Here is a 20,860-nt window from a genome sequence, read left to right on the forward strand (position 1 = left end):
ACTTATTTGATTTCAAAATATTCAGAGTTAAAGTGGAAGGGCACAGCACAGCACTGGCCTTTTCATTTCAAATCTGGTCAACTAGTCAGCAATCCCTACATGAGTCACATCAGCCTTGCCAACTAAACTGTGTACTGTGACCCTCCTAGAATTGTACATTTTGGCCTAGCTAGTCCACCAAGTATTATATGTAAAGTAGTATCCTTCAAAACATTTGACCAAATTATTCCAAAAGGTGGTTCAAAATGTGATTTTTGTACATAATTTGAGCATTTGAGATTCAACTGCAGCTCAACATGAAAAAAATGTTTAAAACATTTTTACAAAGAAATAATTTATTGTGAAAGAAACACAGAAATATATACATGAAATGTACAGTTCTTCTCTTTGTACATAAAGTTTAATATTCATCCACCAATTAAATAATGTTACCCTAAATGACTCGAGTCTCCTGTGTCTCAAGTTTTCTGTTTAGTTTATGAAGGTTGGAGCATTTTAATGCTAGACTAGCATTCCAAGATACTGTGTACAATAAGTACAAGTAAGGTGGATTTAATCATAAAGCTTATTTATAAATATACAAAGTTACAAATTCAACAACCATTTAACTTGAAGGTTGAAGGTTGGATTTGTTACACAAGACATGTTTCAGAAAGAAAAGCTGCTGGAATCAAACTGATCCAATTCAGGGAGAAGAAAATGGACTTGAGCTCAGCTGAAAACGTACAAAGACACCTCAACAAAAACTTGACATAAATAATTACACTAATCCCAAACCAAAAGCAACATAATACAAAAACTGCTGTCATAAAGCACCACGCACGCAATATATTTGACCATTATAGAAACTGACCTACGCAAAGGCACTGCAATTCATCGCCACTGTTAAATACACAGCATAAAGAATAATTAGTCGAGTTTCACAAAAAATATCAATTGCTTCTTTGCCTACAATTTGTCCCTCTTTGTTTCCCCCTCACTGCTGCTTTCATAATGCTTTTCAGATATGCCCAGTGTACTGCAAGATCCCACTGAGGGGCCATAGAAAATCTTGGTTATTATTATTATTACTATTAAACATTATTAAAATGAAATACATGTGAACTAATTACATTTCACAGCCATACTTTGCCCATGAGTTACCCGTACTGTCAGAGAACAGGACCACTGTATGTGCAGGTCAGCAGTAGCTGTGGAAAAAGCCAGCAAAATGGACAAAGTTCTGCTACCACCAGGTCCCTGAGGGGGCGAGGGGAGGGCAAGGGGGAGCGAGAGGGAGCACGCAGGGGCACTTACCACCCACAAAGGGGGCCTTAGACTGAAAAGGTTTAAGAACTGCTAATTCAGTCACTGGATTTCACAGACAGTAATAAATATACCACACAAAACCTTTGTTCTTCTGCAGTTCTGGACAGTTTAGCTGCATCTAGAAGAATGCAAGCTCACACTTTACAACAGAACTCATCTGACAGAAAAATTCAGGATGGATGGCATGCGAACAGGTGGAGTGAAGTGTAGTTATCAGAGAGACATTTGCATGTGAAGATGTGCAAAGTTGTTCTTAATGCTAAAGGAAAACCATTGAAAGCAAAAACTGCCGTCATCATCAGAGAGTGCAAGCATTCCCATATATACAAACACACACACACACACACACACACACACACACACTCGTAACACCTATGTACACAATTCCTGTAAACTCCTACAAAATCCAAATATACATAAATATCCGTCTTGCGCACCTTACAGCTCAAATGACATACTTTGGCAATATATTTAAAAACAACAATCGTTTGGCTGACTGCTACAGAGCACACAGTACATCTGCATGTAAGAGCACTGCAAAAAGAAACATGGCACGTATTTTGCAGCACTGAACAGTAAACAAATCCATAAAACAACATTAAATCAGCTTTAAAGCTGGTAATGCTGTAAACCTGGCACAGCAACATGCCTTTAAATCATGGTGCTTTGATAGCAAGTGGCTACAATAAGCTTAAGCTTTCCCTGTTGATTACTCAAGTCGAGCCACTGCAATTGGGCGAAACGAATGGTTCAAGGCACGGGTGCATTTTTAGGGGTCGCTGTCTTCCACTGTAGGATCAACACAATCGGTGTAAAAGGCCCCTTTCTGAGACCCTTCATTTGTCTTAGAGTCTGGTTTAAAGGAGTTGACTTCTTCATCTGTATTATTCCCGGCCAAGGCAGCCTCTGCACTGTTCCAGATCCCATAAGCAAAATAGATGACAAAGCCTGGGAGGGAAAAAGAGAGGGCACACTTACATATTCAGTCTGAAATGTTTCTATAAAACACGTGAGGATATACAAGAGCCTCTTAAAACTGTTAAACTGATCAAAGTTGAAAGTTCTAACGGAGTGGTAATGCACATTCATTAATGGTTTCTTCAGTATTTTGACTGGACTGGTCTCAGACACCAAAACATTTTGGCTGAAAAGTGATCAATAGTGGCATTTGTGGTTTTTGGCTGAAAGAGAAAATAGGTGAAATATTTTGTCCAAATAAAAAACCCAAAAGATTAAACTGGGCTACGACAAAGTATCAAAATCTCATAAAGAGAACTTCTCCACTGCAGAGGAATTTATTACCTTGAACAACTGTTTTCATAAGCACATTCTGTAATAATTCCAGTAAGTCTGTTTTATGTAAACTTTTTGTCGGCACAATTTTGTTCTATTGAAAGCCTGTTTTAGCAATAATAATAGTTTATTTTCTTCATTACCTTGTAGTTTTATATTTAGTAGGGGTGGGAATCTTTAGGCACCTCACGATTCAATTCGATTACGATTCAGAGGGCTGTGATGCGATTATAAAACGATTATCGATGCATCTCGATGCATCTTTTTTCTCTATGCATGATTTCTATCTTCCTACTGTCTGAGGACTTGGTAGTTTTAAAGCAAAGTATTTGTAATGATCCATAATGTAAATGCATTATGGATCATTACAAATACTTTGCTTTAAATATCTGAAGTATCTTTTATTAATAAATCAAATGGAGGTGATGTGGCAAGTGAACTAGAAGGCTCTCATTCAGAGATGCTGCTGCCACTCATCTGCGATAAAATGCGCTGTTGCCCTGAAATAAGATCCAGTGGCAATGGGTGTCCACGCAGCACGTTACAGCCACCCTTTTGATCTCGTTGTAGAGAGTGTATTTTTGAGAATGGACACTGAATCTCAGCTCCACAGTGTGCAGCATAACACGAAATCCCTGGTTCTCAACGACTGAGAACAGATAGCAGACAGCAGGTTACATAGCCCAAGGTCTGGCCTCGCCAGTAGCGAACGAAAAAACAGATTAAGACGGACATTTGGAGGACTTATTCGCATTTATAAGCAGCGCGGTTGGTTAAATCTGCTGAGAGACTGTCTTTCTCTAAAAAGTTGCGAAAATGAACTCGCTTCTCTTTCGTATTTTCCTGTTCCACCTTAAATGGTGCAGCAGTTACATTGGGCGCCTAAGGCAGAATTTAAGGTGGAACGGGAAAATTAGAACGAGAAACTGGTGAATGAGAAGCGACTTCAGCCTCGTAAAACAGCCGGACGCTGAGACATTTTACAAGAAACTCTTCTAGTTTTGAAGAAAAGTTTTCTGGTGGAGATGGAAGGAAAGCGACTAAAGCTAAAGCTTAAAGCAGAGCGAAGTAAATCTGCGCTCTCGTTTATATGTTTAGCCCATACTAGGACATTATCACATACTGAGACATACTGGGCATTAAATGTTGTGGCTCCCAAGGTGGTCTGACTTCGTTGAAAGGCAAAATGGCTCTTCTTATCATTTGTGCTGTGACTCCTGACCTGACCTGGCTTTTAATGCAGAGGGAGCCGGTCGGATTTCTCACTCATACAGTAGTGTTTTTGTTATGTGCCGCCACAGACTGTCCGGGCGCTGCACTTCCGCACTTCCAGTTCAGCCTTTTGCGTTCCGTCAACATTACATTATAAATTAAATATTTAGAAAATCGATTTTTGACGTTGAATGAATCGATTCAGAATCGTTCACGTCCGCATCGCGATGCATCTAAGAATCGAGTTTTTCCCGCACCCCTAATATTTAGTATGTTGATTAGAAAGCTTTAAAAAAAAAAAAGGCAAAACAAACAAAAAACAATAAATACATAAAAGCACTTTTGGCCAGGCATGTCTTGAATTTCGGTGCACAAGTAGCAGTTAGCATAAGGAAAATGAGGGAAATCAAGAGTCAATGTCTATAGTCGGAGAAGACATCCTGAACTCTATCAACCTGGCTACCATGGTAGCATTACCGCCCAAGAGGGATGCTGCAGAGTAGCCACAATACACAGTAGTGTAAATCTACAGTCTTGGGGGAACACAGTACCTCAGTGTATTACTCTACCTCATTTAACCCATCTGATTCAACTCATCAGATAATACGCAAGGCCTTGAGTTGAACTTGCTACACTCAGGCCCAGTCACACTCGATTTTGGTCAGCAAAAATTTTAATGGAATTCACAGTTCTACTAGAAGAGTTCTACTGTGGTGAACAACCAAATTTGCACCCTTAACCAATAGAGTTACTGCTTTGGCTGTGTTGACATCCAAAATGATACTAACTTTAACAGTGTCTAAGCCCAAGCCTTTAAACATTTCTTACCAGCTATAAATAGAGAGAGGCAGCATGATATCTAGTCAGGAGACTGTATGAGGTGGTATAACTATCTTTACTTTTGTGCCTTTACTGTGTTTGGTAGATAAGGTCGCCAGCCCGCTAACTGCTTAGTTAACTACTGGGCTACGAACTGCTGCAACTCCAGTTTACACTTTTTTGCTACAACTCTGTGTGCAGCACTACGCTCTTGCAAGTATTTAATTTTAACTACAGGAAACAAGCTTAAAAATTTAATTTTCTACAAATTTTAGTGCACAATTTCTACTTTAAAAAAATAAAACATAAAAGGAAATGTATGAGCATCTGTAGAAAATATATAAGCATCTGTAGAGAACACGTTGACTTATTTTCATTTAGAAAATCAACAAAACATGTCATTTGTCCAGGGTTGTCCCCCTTTAGAGGACACTAAATTGTGCTGGTCTATGTTCCTCCAGGTCTTGAGTTTAACTGCTGTAGCATGTGCATATAAATCATCTGATACATCTGAAGAGATACACAAGGGTGAAGCTTACCAATGACCATCCAGATCAAGAAACGCCACCAAGTGCCTCTGTCCAGCTGCATCATCAGGTAGACATTAATGAACATGCTAAGCACAGGCAAAAAGGGGAGGAGAGGTACCTGAAACAAAAACACACATACATATAACAATCGCTCAGTGCTTAGCTTATCAGACATCTGGCACCAGCTTATTAAAATCAACCAGAGATGACTTTAATTAAAGTTTATGATCTTTTTATCCTGTTCCTTTTATCAGTACAGTCATCAAAGCTTGCTTTTGTTCATCCCATCATTTTAGCCAGTGCATTTCTACTTTATTCTTAGGGATTGTGTCTTATATCTTACGTTTATATTGCTCATTTCTTACTTTGAAGGAAAGCTTGGTTTTGCTCTCAGGCTGCCGCCAGATTAACACAGTGATGAGGAAGCACACTCCCATGAGAACACCCAGCACACTGAGAGACCACACCTCCAAACCGCCCTGCATGGCTACAATACAGAAAACACACACCAGCAGACCTGCAGAGAGAGCGTGAGGAGGAGTTATTAAAAAGTGCTTTAAAAATTAATCACATGATAAACATAAGAACCCTTCCCTAATTTCAGGGATCTAATAACAATAACATGAAAACAGCTCTACTCTGGGAGAGCAGGCACAACATAGGATAAACTGTTACAGCTTTTTTTATGTAGATGGGAGTAGAATGTGCTTTTGGTCATCATCTCATATTCCTGAAGCAACATCATATGCAATTTTTCACAACATTTGGAGGAATATTTTCTGTTTTTGTACCATGAAACTAACCTAACCTAAAATAATACAGGTGTGAATTGTTATTTACCCTCTTTATTAGTTGAATATAGCTGTAATATGAAAATCTCTTATAGTGAGAGGTACCAGCCTGAGGTACAGCCTCTACACTGTGGAGTTAGTTGTAACCAGGGTTATTAGTTTTTAAACTTTCATTAGTTTTCATGTTTGTTTAGTTTTTCATGTTGGTTTTTGATTTCAGTTTAGTTTCAGTTAGTTCTGAGGGTGCATTAATATTTTTTGCTTTGTTTTTTTATTTTCGTAAAAGTAGCTTTAGTTTATTTAGTTTCAGTTTTAATATTTAGTATTTTGAGTAATGCTGTGATATCAGGTATTTGATAAAAGACAGAAAAAAAAATACAATAGAATGAGATCTGAACTCCAGCTTTCCTTAAAAACAGACAAACACAGAAGGTATCACCTTCTAAGCTCTCAACACACTAAAAAAACAAAACCTGGAGTTTTCTTCTCAGAAATTCTATTTTGTATTTGTTAGTTTTGTAGTGGACATTAAAAGTTTTGATTTAGTTTTTGAAAACGGTTGTTTTTATCATCAGTTAACAAGCACTTTTTTCACTACTCCTTTTCATTCTAATAATAGTTTTAGTTAACTATAATAACCCTCGTTGTAACATAGTATTACAACTTATCTTAGTAAAAAAAAAAACAAACAAAAAAACCCCCAAGAGAAAAATCCACATTTCCCCTCACGTAAATACAGTTTTTCATTCAAAAATTCATCAAAAATCTGCTTAACTAAATTAACTAAATATTATTCAATGTGATATTTGCCATTCTACTTTGTGGTCAAAAACAAATTTGCCAGTGTTTGACTCAGCTTTGTTTGACTATTCATATTCATTTTAATGCATGTATTTAAAAGCTGGAAACAGATTCAAACACAGAAAATGTACTGAATTAATTATGTTTCCATTGTTTTTTCAAACTTTTTTTTAGCCACCAGCCCTTCAATTTGTCAGATTTAACCACAGAGATGAGGTAAGTTCTAACACTTTCACCCAACACTTTCAGTTTGACTATTCACAAATGGTAGGTGTTCTAAAAGCTTATGTATTTTCTTTGCTATAGAGATGTGTAGGTTGTGTGCTCTGGTCTTCCCTTCATCTAATAAAGTTCAAATCTCACATGGTAGAGCAGAGTCAATGAAAAACACATTTGCCATCAGCTGGTACTCTTCAAACCAATCCTTATACTGTACCAAATATCACAACAATGCCATTGGGGTCTGAAATACTTGCAACAGAACCCTCTAAAATGGTATGTTAGTGCTTTGTGAGTGTTTGTCTTACCTATTAGACTGGTGCAGACATTGACTGTAAAGCCAGAGAGGCAGGACGGTTCAGTATTTTTGGGGAAGAGCAGATTGTTGAGAGTGCAGCTGTCCTGAGCTCCAGCCAGACAGCGTGAGCTGCTCTCACTGACGGAGTCTGGCTCGGCTTCCTCCTGAGAGTTTGCAATCTGATACTGTACATTCACACTGGGCTGCTCTGGCTGATACCTAATCATCAGAAAAGGAGTGAGTTTTGTAGTTTCAAAGAATTTAAAAAACATTTGAAAATGAAGACATGCTATATGAGGTTTTACATGCAGCAGTTTGGTTTTTTGTATAGTTTATAGTTCAATCACACTGTTGTACACACTGCATATATTTTGCTAGTGGGGCCAGACTGTTTAGCATTTAATTGGATCTTTGCAGAACCTGAAACTGTGTACCACTACTTTTAGAGATCGTTAACTAATATATTACAGAACATTTTATACTCATATTTGAGGTCCTTAACATTTAAATTTCCAGAAACATTAGCCAGGAAAATCTAAAGGCATACCTTAAAACCAAGACACACGCAGCCACTAGAGTGTATGCCAGCAGTGTCCCGATGGACATGAGATCTACCAAATCCTTCAGGTCAAACAGGAAGGCCATCACAGCTGTGCAAAAAAAAAAAGCTTAACATGAGATCAATTTTATCAAAAGGTCAGAGACGGGCATACAGCATTAGTGATTTTTAATAAATTGTTCAAAACTAAAACAAGAATCACTATTGTTCTGAAACAGAGCACATGCACTGTTGATCAGTTGTACTACTTAATTCTGAAAGCAATCAATTTAAAGAAATAAATTAAAGAATATGTACATTAAGATTTTACAAACTCAGTGTAAAAACACCCCAATTCTGTGTGACTGTCACAGCAGTGTTACTATGGTAGTGTTAATTGTTATTTCAAATAAAAATCAGTGAAATTTATCAGGAACATGTGATGGTTAACACTTAGTCAGGCGCAAATGATTTGCAATTTATTTGATTTTCTCCTGATTAATATGAGCAGAACAATCAGGAACCCATACATTTTGAGCCACATTAGTGTTGCTCCAGTGAATATTTAAATTTACTGTACTGTAGTGAAACGTCAGTGTCATTTAGTGCAGTAATTTCATTGCTGCCTGTTCCTCAACAGTCTGACTTGACATTTACAGCCACTGTGATTCACTGACCACTGTGAACCACACGCTACCCTTCGCTGGCCACTTGACACCAAACAGCAAACACTAACTCTCTACTAGGAGACAAAAAAGCGAAGCCCACGACTACATGTAACACTCAAACTACTCCTCCGCTCCTCCTCTGAGCTTACCGGACAACAGCCCAGCCACCACGGTGGAGAAAACAGGTATCTTTCACTCACTGAGGCAGGACAGGAAGGATAAGAGCAGACGGTCATGTGCCACGGCAACGATAATGCGTGGCACTGGAAACACGGAGCCCAGCAGGCTGAGGCGCACCAAGGAGGGAATGAATGAGTGGAGGAGAGAGAAAATGGAGGGGAAGGATGAATGATGTTAATACATCATCCAACGTCATGTAACACCCAACTAACCGGAAGAGTTAGCCAGGTTCAGAGAACTGTAGAAAACCCAAAACCCTTTAAAACTCGTGTGAGAAACGATGGTCTCTTGTCACTGCTTATGCATTTGGTCACTATGCTTGTTTGACCTTCCAATGGTGATTTTTGTTTATTTGGCCCAGAAAAAAATCTCTAAAATCACTGTGCCAATGTCTCATCTCCCCTGTGAGAAGGTTTAGTGAAAAAGTATAGGTTTAGTGGGTGAAAGTGCACACACACTGCAGGACATCATTTCACTGAGACCTGTGAAGGAAACCAGTTTGTTAGTGGTTTTAATTCATTATTCTCACCTGCTACAATGCCTGACGTTACAGTGGCGATTACAGGAGTTTTGGACCTATCGCTGATTTTGGCCAAGAACTTGAAGAGTAGCCCATCCTCAGCCATGGCCCATATAATTCTGGGCATTGGAAACATGGAGCCTAGTAGACTAGTATAGGGAGTTGAGAAAGAGAGAGCCATGCAGTGCAGCAAGGCACAGTTACAACACATGAGTGAGTAATTCTTCAAACACAGTTGAATTTTGTCTATGAGAATAATGAGTGGCATTTAGAAAGACAAAAAAATACAATAATAAATAATAAATAAATTGCTCTATTACACCCAGTGGTAAACAAATATTTTGTCTGCACGTATTTAAATCTCCTCTGTGGTGAAAAACAGAGACTTTGTTTGATTGATTTGGTCCTAGGTACCAGCTTTGGAACATTTTTGCTTACCACAGGTGTGACGCAGCTAAATGCCAAAAAATGGTCAAACATGGATTCCATTTTTGGGCATGTTACTACAAAATGACGACATGCCCTCAAAGGTCTATTGCTTGCCTTAAGCTAGTCATGTGACGTAAACCAGTTTTACTTCTTTTACAGAAGCATGAAAGAGCCCAACCACTAATATAAAAACTACCAGATGTAAAAGGTGAATTCAGTGTCGCTCACTGATTAAATTTTAGCATAGCAGTGCTAAATACATTACAGTTTTAAACACATTTTATCATATAAGTTAGACACTTCCCACAGAGGTTTCATGGGCCTTATATCATCCGTTTCATTAAAGATCAGCTTCTCTTTGCACATCCAGCCACATTTATTAAAACATTTATTAAAACATTTATTAGGAACTGAGTCTATATCAATAGTTCATGTCACACTAGAGTAGGGTGGCCTACCTGGTGGAGAGGGCACACAGTGACCCAACGGCCACAGCATATGTAGCCCCATCCCAGCCCACGTACTTAAAGGCCACGGGCAGCGGGCTGTTCTTATCCAGCATATAGTACGGCATCATCATGGTGAGGGCTGCTGATACGCCAAAGTAGGCCACGAAGCAGATGAGGAGCGAGGATACTATGCCAATGGGAATGGCCCTCTGTGGGTTCTTCACTTCTTCTCCTACAGTAAAGACAGGAGGAATGTCCAATGTCTGAAGCAGCCACTTGAACAACTCTAAAAACGGCATGCTCCTGTCTACAGAGCTTTACTAAAGGATATTTAGAATAAGATGATCAGAAGAGTACAGCTAGTAGAACATTTCTATAACTTGGGTATAGTCCTGGTAACAAAACAGGTCAGAACAAAAAAGCCAGGTTGACAATGTTTAGGTGTGTACATGTGCATGTCTGTGCAAGACTCTCTTACTCACCTGTAGTAGCAATACAGTCAAACCCAACAAAAGCATAAAAGCAGGTAGCAGCGCCTGACAGTACTCCAGTGAAGCCAAAGGGCATAAACCCTCCCTCACCCAGACTCTCTACTGTTACCAGTGGTTGCGTTTCACTGCAAAAACACCACAATTAAGAGTTAAACTGAAAGCTGACATCAGAGTAATGACTAGAATTTCTTACTGAAACACATACATGTTTATTGAACTGTGGTGAACAAAGTAAAGTACTTAAGTCTAGACTCCAAACTCACTTCGCATGAGAGCTGCTGTTAAGGATCTCATCTGGATTCAGGTCCCAATTTTTGAGGCTTCCTTTGATTAAGCCAGAGACCACCACGAACATCAACACCAGCACATTAACACAAGTGAAGACCTTATTCACCATGGCTGACTCCTTCACACCAAATGCCAGCAACCCTAAAGAGAGTACAATACTTAATGAAGGTACTCAGCATTGATTCTTGTGATTATTAGATTGAAGGACACTCTGGTCATTGGCATGTACTGTGCATGAATCTTACCAGTTAGAATAAGAATGATGAGAACAGCAAACATGTCAGGGTACTCGGCTAAAACTCCGGGAGCATTCATGCTCATATGCGTCCGACAGAACAACTCTATTTGTTTACCTATGAGCTCATCAAACGTGGCGCTCCATGCTCGAGCTACACTGGAAGTACCTAAGAGGAGAATGGACACAAATACATTTTAGTTTTGAAGGATCTCGGTTTACTTTTAGGCCAGAAACATACTTCAAACAAGTATGTGAATGCAAACAAGGTTTTGTGCATTTTTAAAATGTCTCATGATATTCGCAAAACTGCATTCTCAGCGTTACATCAAGGGGCACTAAAGCGAAACCCAAGCCTGGCCAAGCTGTTTTGTACTGCCAATGTGCTTCTGTAGAGATCTTGAATAAGATCTAACACTAAAAGTTAAGAATGTTGAATGTTTTGTCCTTCTCCTGTAAACTGTATTTGCAAATACGAGGTTTTGCTCTGAAAACGATGATTATATAATCTTACATCACCTCTTAATTTCAAAAAAGAAAGTAAATCAATTCAGCAATAGACAGTCGTCGTCTGTCCAGGTGTTAAGCTGTTGCAGCTGTTGGAATACCCATTTTCAGTTCTGACTTTTCTCCCCCCCGATTACTGAGTGTTTTAACCACCACAGTAACGTAAGAAGGTATGATGAGTTTGTACAGAAGAATTGTATGTCGTTATTTGCATACACGTACTGGCATAGGGCCTTAATCATAAGATACAACAAAGAAAAGCAGACTATGAGGTGGACTATCAATGCAGCTATTAATAGTGTATGTTAATAACAATGAAAGGACTGAAGAAATTGTGTTATTTAACATAAACTGCTTTATCAACTATGCGGCACAACAGAACCTAGCTGGGGTACTGTACATACAGTGAAAGACACTGCCCAATTAGGATCAGAAAAAATGAACTGCATGCAATAGAATGTAATAGAAAACCATATCCTTTCTATTTTCTCATTAAACTGCAACATCCATGAAATTTGGTAATAACAAAATCTTGATTAATTATGCCTGTATTCTTTATTCTATAAACTCAAAAGTTTCAACGTTTAGAACACAAAACAGGTCACTGACCCGTGACGGAACTTTCTAAAGTGTTTGCTTACCTATGATGTAGGAGAGGATGAGGTTCCAGCCTGTGATGAAGGCCCATAGCTCTCCCACAGTAACGTAGCTGTACAAGTATGCTGAGCCTGTCTTGGGGACACGTGCTCCGAACTCTGCGTAACACAGCCCAGCCATGACTGAGGCCAGCGCGGCGATGAGGAAAGAAAGGACGATGGCTGGGCCAGCATTTTCCCGCGCCACGGCCCCAGCTAACACGTACACACCCGCTCCAAGTGTGCTGCCCACACCCAGAGCCACCAGGTCAAATGTGTTTAAACAGCGGGAGAGCCGTGATTCCTCCGTACTGCAGTCCACTGCCTTCACTCTCAGCAGCTGCTTCCCAAGGCCTTTCAATGTGGCTAGCACCATGACGATGATGACGATGACGTCTCACACAGCTCACAGACACACACACACACACACACGCACACACACACGCACACAGAGGTCTGTGCAGCAGGGCCAATGACCTGATAAAAAGAAAAAACAACAGACAAAGACTTATTACAATCAGTGTATGAGACAAAAGACTTAAAGAGGTGAGATAAACAACATTTTTAAGCATATTATTTTGCACATAATGTTAGCTAACATTATGATCAGCTGATTATGCTAGTCTGTGACCCAAGGAGTTCTTTGAAGTCAGTTCAAAACCATTTCTGTACATTGCAGTAAATCCATTTTTCTTTACAATAAATTTATAGTACGCCCACTTATTCTTGAGAATGACTAGGCCAGTCATGATCATGAAATTTAAGCTGGCAATTTATTGCCATATTAATAATTGCAATTAATAATGTCTTCAAAATACAATTATATTGCATTAATGTATAAGCCTAAAGTAGCCAAACTAGTTGATTAGTCATCTTGCTTCCTAACTGTCAATTGTTAGTAGCACCAAACACAGCTCGAACTCAAATAAACAAACATTACTCACGGCTGCCCTCTAAAGGTGTTACAGCACAGAAGATTAGAGACATTACAGTACAACATATCGTATTGTGTCATACTGTACTGTATTGTATTGTGACATCCTATCTTGTGGTTAGTGTGTTAACTTGGGGCTAACATTAACTTTTGTTTCATATGATACATTTATTATGTTGAATGCTCTCAAAAACTGAAAATGAAAGCTTCAACCTTTTAATGCAAATTTTCAGTCACTCCTCATTTTTGCTGTACCAGGGGAAATAAACTTAAATCAAGATATCATTGAATCATGTTGAATTACAAACTGTTACCATGCAAATACATATTTGCGAAGGCAAACATACTTAGCCAAGCTCAGCTGCCATTTCTATCATAAGCCTAAATATGAAGGTTTCCAACTTCCAACAAGAGACAAATTATGTAAAATTTAGATTTATATGAATTGTATACTGTTTGTTTAAAGGTTTTAGGTGAGCTCGGCCTTTGAATTTACAAATGCTAATGCCCTCCAACTCATTTCTTTCATTATATAGAAACTTCAGTGCTGGGCCACTGCTTTATTTTTCTGAAACCACTGACTGTGTCTTTAAAGTGAACGATATTCTTACATCAGAGCCCCTTCCAGACAAATTTCACATGTAGCTCAGTTCAGAACCCGGCCCTAAAGCCAAAAGTAGTCTGATTTATGACTAGCTCAGTGTTGCAGTAGAAACCATGCCAGGGGGAAGTTAAAGAGGTATCAACTTGACTTTACAGTAAGATCTTTTTATAGTAAACCTCCTCACTCATTGAAACACATGGACACAGTGCCGGCGTCATCGAGCTAACGTACCATGGTGAAACAGGATCATGTTCGGAATGATGCCACACTACAGTCCCATTGCATATTTTAACAAAGTCACAGTTTTAATGGAAATAAGCACCTTTTGCATTGCGCTATTCTAAAAATGAAATTACAGAATATTTTATAAATGTAATGCATTTAAGAGATTAAACCTTCTTGAACAAACCTCTTAACCTGGAGTCATCAAAGCAATGTAGAACGAGAACATTCCCAGAGCTAAGATTGGAGCCCTGATAATCTAAGATCAAACCAAGATAAAGCCCTTTTCTACACCAAAAGAGCACTTCAAAATTGAACCAAAACTTTCACTTACCAAACTGCAACACCCAAACCACAGGGCAACCCTCACAATGTTAAAGTGATCCTCCAGTCTGAACCACAACTGCTCTACCACCCATGTAGAGTAACAATCCAAAAATGACTAATCGCTAACCAAACCTTTGAAGAACTGTGTTTTGCTCTTAGTTACAAATAAATACATGCGTGGGGATGGGTTTATAATGAGTGCTAGTCAGTGATCCAGGCACACGTCAGATGTCTTTGTGGCTATTAACCCTTACAAGCCTTGGGCCCACAAATAGAACACTGTTGGCTCACATGACAGGGTGGACTTCAGCAGCTGTGGGGACCATTGCCACCACGCACTTGTCTGTCCGTCACCCCAGAACGCTCTCTTGGCTGTGGCCTCCCCTCACATGCAACACACACTTCATAAGACACTAAAGCAAGAGTTCAAATGCGTAGTTCATCCAAGAATGCTAACATTGCTAAAGACGAATAAAAGCCAACAAGGAGCAGTTAGCATTTCACAAAAGAGGTGATGACTGTTGGTCCCTTCTAAAATTCTTTCAGTGTCAGCTTGTAAACATTTCTGGACAAATTTAGAAAAGCATACATTTCTAGTAGGGACTTAATGGTCAATTGACTAACTGTTAACCGATAAACAACTGTTGATCAATGCTAAAAATGTTAATTTAACTTAATTTCCAAAGAAAAACAATTCCGATTTCAGTAAGCAGGTTTATCACTCAAGTCAAGGACCATTTATGAATTGTACACATCAAACATAGCCAAATTGAACATTTTATTATTGTCAGGCCCTCAGTAAACAAAACTGGGTTTCTATGTAGGGTATGTTGAATACAGGCCTTTCACTTCAAGCACATGTTTATGCCTCACACTATACACACTCACAAAATATGCAGTACTATGGTCTATGATCAATAAAAGGGACCCTTTTAAAGACCTTTGCGCATTAATAAAGAGTTCAGTTGGTGTGCAAGCATATATTAGCTCAGCCAGTCAGTTCTGGAATTTTCTATTTCCTAATTAATATTTTAATTAGTCACATCTTTATTTTAGTCCTTGTTATTTGCCTCTCTAAATTTTAGTGTCATGACAGAGTAGGGAAATTAATATACTACCCACAAATCCTTCCATAGGGCAGTATACACCCATAACTGAAGGGGCGGAAAAGATCAACAGCAGAAGAAACAAAAGTCTGTCTAGTTTGCACAACACTAGGCTTTACAAATTCACTAACCACGTTATGGACCTTTATTCAAGTTCAAGAACATTTCTGTACACTCCAAAAAACAAACACTGTTCTCCTCAAATACCATCAATCTGCTCTTATGGCAAGTTAACCTATCCATGTTTCACTGATAAAGGTGTTCTTTTGTAGCATCTGTTGCTCATTAGGTCAACCTAATGAGAAACTGTAGAAGACTATTCAGTTTTGGTCAAAATATCTACATTTAGAGTGTATCATAAATTTCAAATAATTCTTTGCTGTCCAGTAAGTCTAGCTTCGATTAGCTCAACACCTTCTTACAGCTCAGAAGTGTGCAAGTTTAAAACAGAAATTCAAAATGTTATGCAATGACTCTAAACAAACTTGTTTTGATGCTATATGCCAAAACGTCTCGTTAGGATCAATGGGATTTCCCTGCAACAACAGCTGCTAAAAATGAAGACGTATGTGGGCAGAGCTCACAGAGGTCGGTTGACCAAAAACTGCAAATTGACAGCATTTGAGAAAATGCTTGATTGTTTCTCTGTGACATTCACAAAAATGTCTAAGTTATAAAGCTTGTATGAAATGATTAAAATGTGGTGAACAGCACTGCAAATAGGAAAAAACCTTTATCTGCTGTTGATCTTCTCTTGCCCCTTTCAACGTTAGGCACATAAAATCCTACTTCTTCCTAATTCAAGAGAAGAGACAAGATCTTTGTCTTTTATGAGCTGCTATGGGAATGTGCCTTCTGAGGAATTCACTCATAGCACTTTCAGCAAGCCCACTGAAGGCAGGATTTCTGTGTGTGTCTGCCAAGTATGATTGCAACAGACTCTCTGGCTGAGTCAGACCAGCAAGAGCGCTGCCATGAGAGGACACGTGTCCTTACTGAGTGCAGAGACTGGCCTGTGATAGCACAGCTCCCATCCGCTACGAGTGATATCTTCACAATAAATACTTCAACTAATCATTCTGGGCACCGACCTGATCAATTATCATCGCTGTTATATTTTTCAAACATATCATAAATAAAGTTCTAAGCTGGGCCAGCAAGTGTGTATGGTTACAGAACCATACCAATCATTCAGCAGGACAGATGAGGTTACCACAGCATCACATGGCTTTAACATACATCTATCAGGGCTTCACATAGACGTCAAACTAAGGAAAAACAGAATCTGCCGCGTGAACGATGTTGTGTAACGCACACTGGAACGCTCGGCATTGTCACGTCTGAAGGTGCAAGGACAAGAACAACTTGTTCATCCACACCTATAGCAATGGGGAGGAGTTATAAGGGGATAGTAACTCATGCCTCTTTCAGAAGACGCTAAATCAAAAGTGTGGGCAGGGACTGAACCCAGCCCCTTCCTCCACCAATCAAATCGTGGGGACACTACAGGAACCACAGATCATTTTGGAATGGCAGGCACTCTCATGGAGGGCACTCAAAGACTGTAAGGCTGTCAGATCAACCTGATTAAAAGACAAACAATTATCAGTGGGACTGGCTATCGGTCAAATTTTCCCATAGCGATGCTTTGACTTTGAAACCCCTTTTCTGAAAGAAACTTTTATCATATAAACATACTAAAGGAAAATTGATGACAGATGGACTTTTTAAAAGTGTTCCAGAAGTGCCACTACCCACCAGTCTCGTGTTTTGAAGGTGGGGGTGCTTAGAGATGCTATTTGTTTTTCATTACTCTGTGGCCCTGATTTAAGTCTGTCAGTACTATAAAAAGTCCTGAACTTCAATAACCAGCATGAGTTACTAGGGGGTTAGTAAAAAGTTACAACCTCCCATCTATAAGGTGTTTAACACTAGATTGATCTCATTACCATTTCGTATTAGACCAATATGTAGCATGACACAGGTACACCCACTGGTCTAACACATAATGGTAATGATGCAATCAAATGAGAATTAAGTGTTAGAGATATTTGCACTGCTCATTTCTGACTCACCCTGTGCAGAAAATAGCCATGAAAAACTGAAGCATTCATTATATCTAGATATAAATACATATCTAGATGAAAAGTAATGCTGACATTGACCGCATTTTATCATTACCAAGTTATCTGAATCTTTCAAATTCAAACAAAGGGGGGGTGAGCACAGTTAAGAATGGGGTAAGATGATTAGCTACCTCAACATTTAATTTTTCCACTGTTGTTTGCAATAATAGGAGGAGTAAAGACCAAGAGAGCCTGAAATTGCCCAGCCGCTCTGATTAAAAATGATCCCTGAGAGCACTCGCCCTGTCATGATGTTATTATTAAACACTAAGGGCTCTATTAATAACCTATCTGAAGAGCACATACCAGCAAAACTAACTGCCACATAACCAACATCATCAGAGGCGATTTATTTAAGGGTCCAAAAAAGGCACTACTAAGATGAGTGCTGTCAATCTCCACACTCTTGTTATTTACACATGATGACCAAGAGTTCACGTTTGAAGGTCAGAACATGGTCATGACCAAAAATGTCATGACACCCAAACAACACAACCCCTTGCCATGAAAAACAAACACCATGACCAAAACCAAAGAGTACATGAACATCACAGCTACCTCCCCTCTGGAAGAGTGGCATGCTCTAGTTGGCGAGAACTTCAAATGCCTTGGAAATCCCTGAAGAGTCTTGGAGATACCCTTTCTTTTAAAGAAGTAGATCAAAAGTCGTTTTGTGTCCAGTAGTCAGTTCATGATCATAGATTTTATGTTTCATTTCAAATGTGTTTCTAGCTATGTTGTGCACAGGCCTAGCAACCTAAGGTCAAGTCAGTCTGCAACTCTATTTCTGAAAACATAATATTGTTGACATATTAACAGGGACACACAATAATATCAGTGCTGTGACAATCAGAGCAAACAAACCTATCAGTACAAGGATTTATACTGTAGATTTAGTGGCAGTTTAAACATGCATCAGATGGCCAATTCCTTTTTTAAACCAGCAGCTAAACCTGGGGTGATTTGAACAGAGGGCATAACTATTTACAAACAAGTAAAGCAGTCAAATTGTAATAAATCTACAGTTTGCAAACACTGATACTAGATATAGACAACACAACATTTATTTAGTTTCCAAGACAGAATCTCTTTTTCAGCAACCTCTGCCACATGACTATACAGACTGGCTAGGCACCTAAAACAGCAACAGGTGGTGAAGCTCTCCTTTCCTTATGACAACACACCCAACTGGGTTTTCTGGGACCTCAAAAGACCACCAACGACACTCACTCAATTTAGATGAATATGCAAACAACTATACTGGTTCATATTTAGACAGGAAATCAAATTGACGAGCAGCCTTTCATCAGTTATTATATGTAGACGTGGTAAAGCCAGTGTCATAAATGTAATAAAAGACAGATGTCCTAACAAGCGATGACATGATGGGCATGACTGGGTTGTATATCATCAGTATTATTCTCTCTCATTACAGTTCTGCTCCTGCTTGGTTACACACACAAAACAGCAACATTGTATTTACATTTATAAAATTAAAAAATTGAGACATCCACCTTGATTTAAATTACAAAATAATATCAGTAAAATGATGAATAAAGTGCTGCTCTTCCCAAAAACAACTAAAAACACCTTTAAATATCAGCTGAATCTAATACATTTCAGTGTGCTAGTATGCTGGGATTAGCATTAGCCTTTTATCTAACACTGAACTGAATTGCATGGATTGATAAGAGCCGATCTTAGGTCAGCACTCTTGCTCTTGAGACTTGATATCCATAGTCTATTGACCATCGTTAATTACAAGAAAGAGTATAAACACCACACCTATGCTTCTCAACAGAAACAAATAAGGACCTAAATAAGATGTGAAGGGGCGGCTATCCTATTTTACTGTATTTGATTTTGTTCTCCCTGAAGTCCACTCATGTTTGTGTGGCTTTATGCGTAATTCAAATTTTACAGGACCACTTCCCAAACTCTATCATTTAGAATTAAAGAAGCTGTTTTTGTTACTGCGTCTTTAAGACTGATGCAAGTGATCTCTGCTCCGATTGGCTGCCCTGTTTTGTGCCTTAATCAAAAGGTAGTCTGGACTGAAGCACTCCTTATAACTTCAGTGTGAATGGGCGGAGCTAAACTGCTGTATGCTGAATATGTGCATATGTAAATATATTTTCTGACGTCACAAAAACAAGGAATTTAAGATGTGCTTTTTTGCAACACGTTTCCACACATTGACTGAGGAGTGAACTGTACGTTTTGGCATTTTGACACTGTTTACACAAACTACAATCACACGTTTATAATAAATGTGATGATTTTCCATGATCTGGGTCCTTTAAGATTTTTTCAAAGCCAATTTACAGTGGAAAACTGACACTATCCCGACTTCTCCTGCTAGGAGAGTGGTCATTTTCCAGTAGTCAGTCAGTCGGGTGCGGATCACCTTGCCAGCAAAGCCACATCGACTCCCTAAGGCACGAGGAGGAAGTGACGAGACATTCAGGCTTCACAAAGCGCGCGACCGGAGCTCTGGCCACGTGCGATTAAACGGTAGCGCAGCTAATAAAGGCTTATAAAACGAGTAAAAACACGTTTTAGCTATTTAACGGCCATAGTTTAAGCCGTTTGTCTACTTATTTCTTCTCTATGAGTGCACATGTGGACAGACCGCTGTACATGACGGACGGAATGACCTACACAAAGCGCAAAAAAACGGAAAAAAGCGGGAAAAGCATGAGCTTTAATGTGTTTATTAAGCCGTTGCTTAATGTGTGTTTAACTGATATGAAAGCTGCCCGGTCCAAGTTAAAGTAGACCGTGCAATCGCTAGCAGTGGGTTGCATCAGCTTTTAAGATGGACACTCCAGCCATGTGCATCTGTAGCTACAAAGATGAGCGCGGGACTGTATGCTAGCTAACAGATAAGACACATGCAAAGGAAGCTCATTTACAGCCAAGTTGTTGCTACATATATAACACAGTGAAACGGGACAGAAATCATTTAAACGAATTTACTACTTTCTTACCTCGTCAGAGCTTCAGATGATGGTTATTCAGGGCTCGAATTACGGGATACAGTCAAGCTTTAGTCGACCTCGAATGAGGAACTGCTTAAACATTTGCTACAAAACCGGCTACAATCAGAGGGTGGGGCAGATGTAGTAGTAGGTCTGGCTTATCGCCAAACCCTAGTCCCGCCCGCCGCGCCGTGATTGGCTGGGTGTCTTCGCTATTGCTAGGGCGTCCTGCATTATGATTGGATAATAGTAGGCGGCTGGGAGTTCACACCCACAAGCTCGTGTAACTTTTAACCCACAGATTGTCCAGCGCTCCGCACTGCACGGTTATGTTTTCCTGTTGCCACAC

The 20,860-nt window shown here is 39.3% G+C and overlaps 1 protein-coding gene across 2 annotated transcripts; it reads right to left on the reverse strand.

Annotated features, from left to right (window-relative positions):
• Positions 1-317: 317 nt before the first annotated feature.
• slc7a1b (solute carrier family 7 member 1b) lies at positions 318-20,646 on the reverse strand. 2 transcript variants are annotated; one of them, XM_036563449.1, is made up of 12 exons: positions 20,521-20,646; positions 12,218-12,688; positions 11,080-11,238; positions 10,810-10,975; positions 10,538-10,671; positions 10,065-10,287; positions 9,187-9,326; positions 7,819-7,921; positions 7,282-7,490; positions 5,528-5,679; positions 5,172-5,280; positions 318-2,256 (listed from the first exon to the last, which is right to left on the reverse strand). In XM_036563449.1, the coding sequence occupies exons 2-12, from the start codon at positions 12,585-12,587 to the stop codon at positions 2,078-2,080; spliced, it is 1,944 nt and encodes a 647-aa protein (XP_036419342.1). In that variant the 5' UTR covers positions 12,588-12,688; positions 20,521-20,646; the 3' UTR covers positions 318-2,077. The 2 variants fall into 2 exon arrangements, with proteins under 2 accessions (XP_036419342.1, XP_036419350.1); XM_036563457.1 differs by lacking the exon at positions 20,521-20,646 and adding an exon at positions 14,306-14,483 and having other exon boundaries at positions 2,078-2,256.
• Positions 20,647-20,860: the final 214 nt, after the last annotated feature.

This window comes from Colossoma macropomum, unplaced genomic scaffold (assembly GCF_904425465.1).
Source record: "Colossoma macropomum unplaced genomic scaffold, Colossoma_macropomum, whole genome shotgun sequence".
Taxonomy (NCBI): Eukaryota; Metazoa; Chordata; class Actinopteri; order Characiformes; family Serrasalmidae; genus Colossoma; species Colossoma macropomum.

Coding starts and splice junctions, on each gene's coding strand:
- slc7a1b (XM_036563449.1), bottom strand. CDS start 12,587: ATGGTGCTAGCCACATTGAAAGGCCTTGGGAAGCAGCTGCTGAGAGTG. Junction 11,239..12,217: donor CATCCTCTCCTACATCATAG/GTAAGCAAACAC, acceptor TTCTCCTCTTAG/GTACTTCCAGTGTAGCTCGA. Junction 10,976..11,079: donor CATCATTCTTATTCTAACTG/GTAAGATTCATG, acceptor TACTCTCTTTAG/GGTTGCTGGCATTTGGTGTG.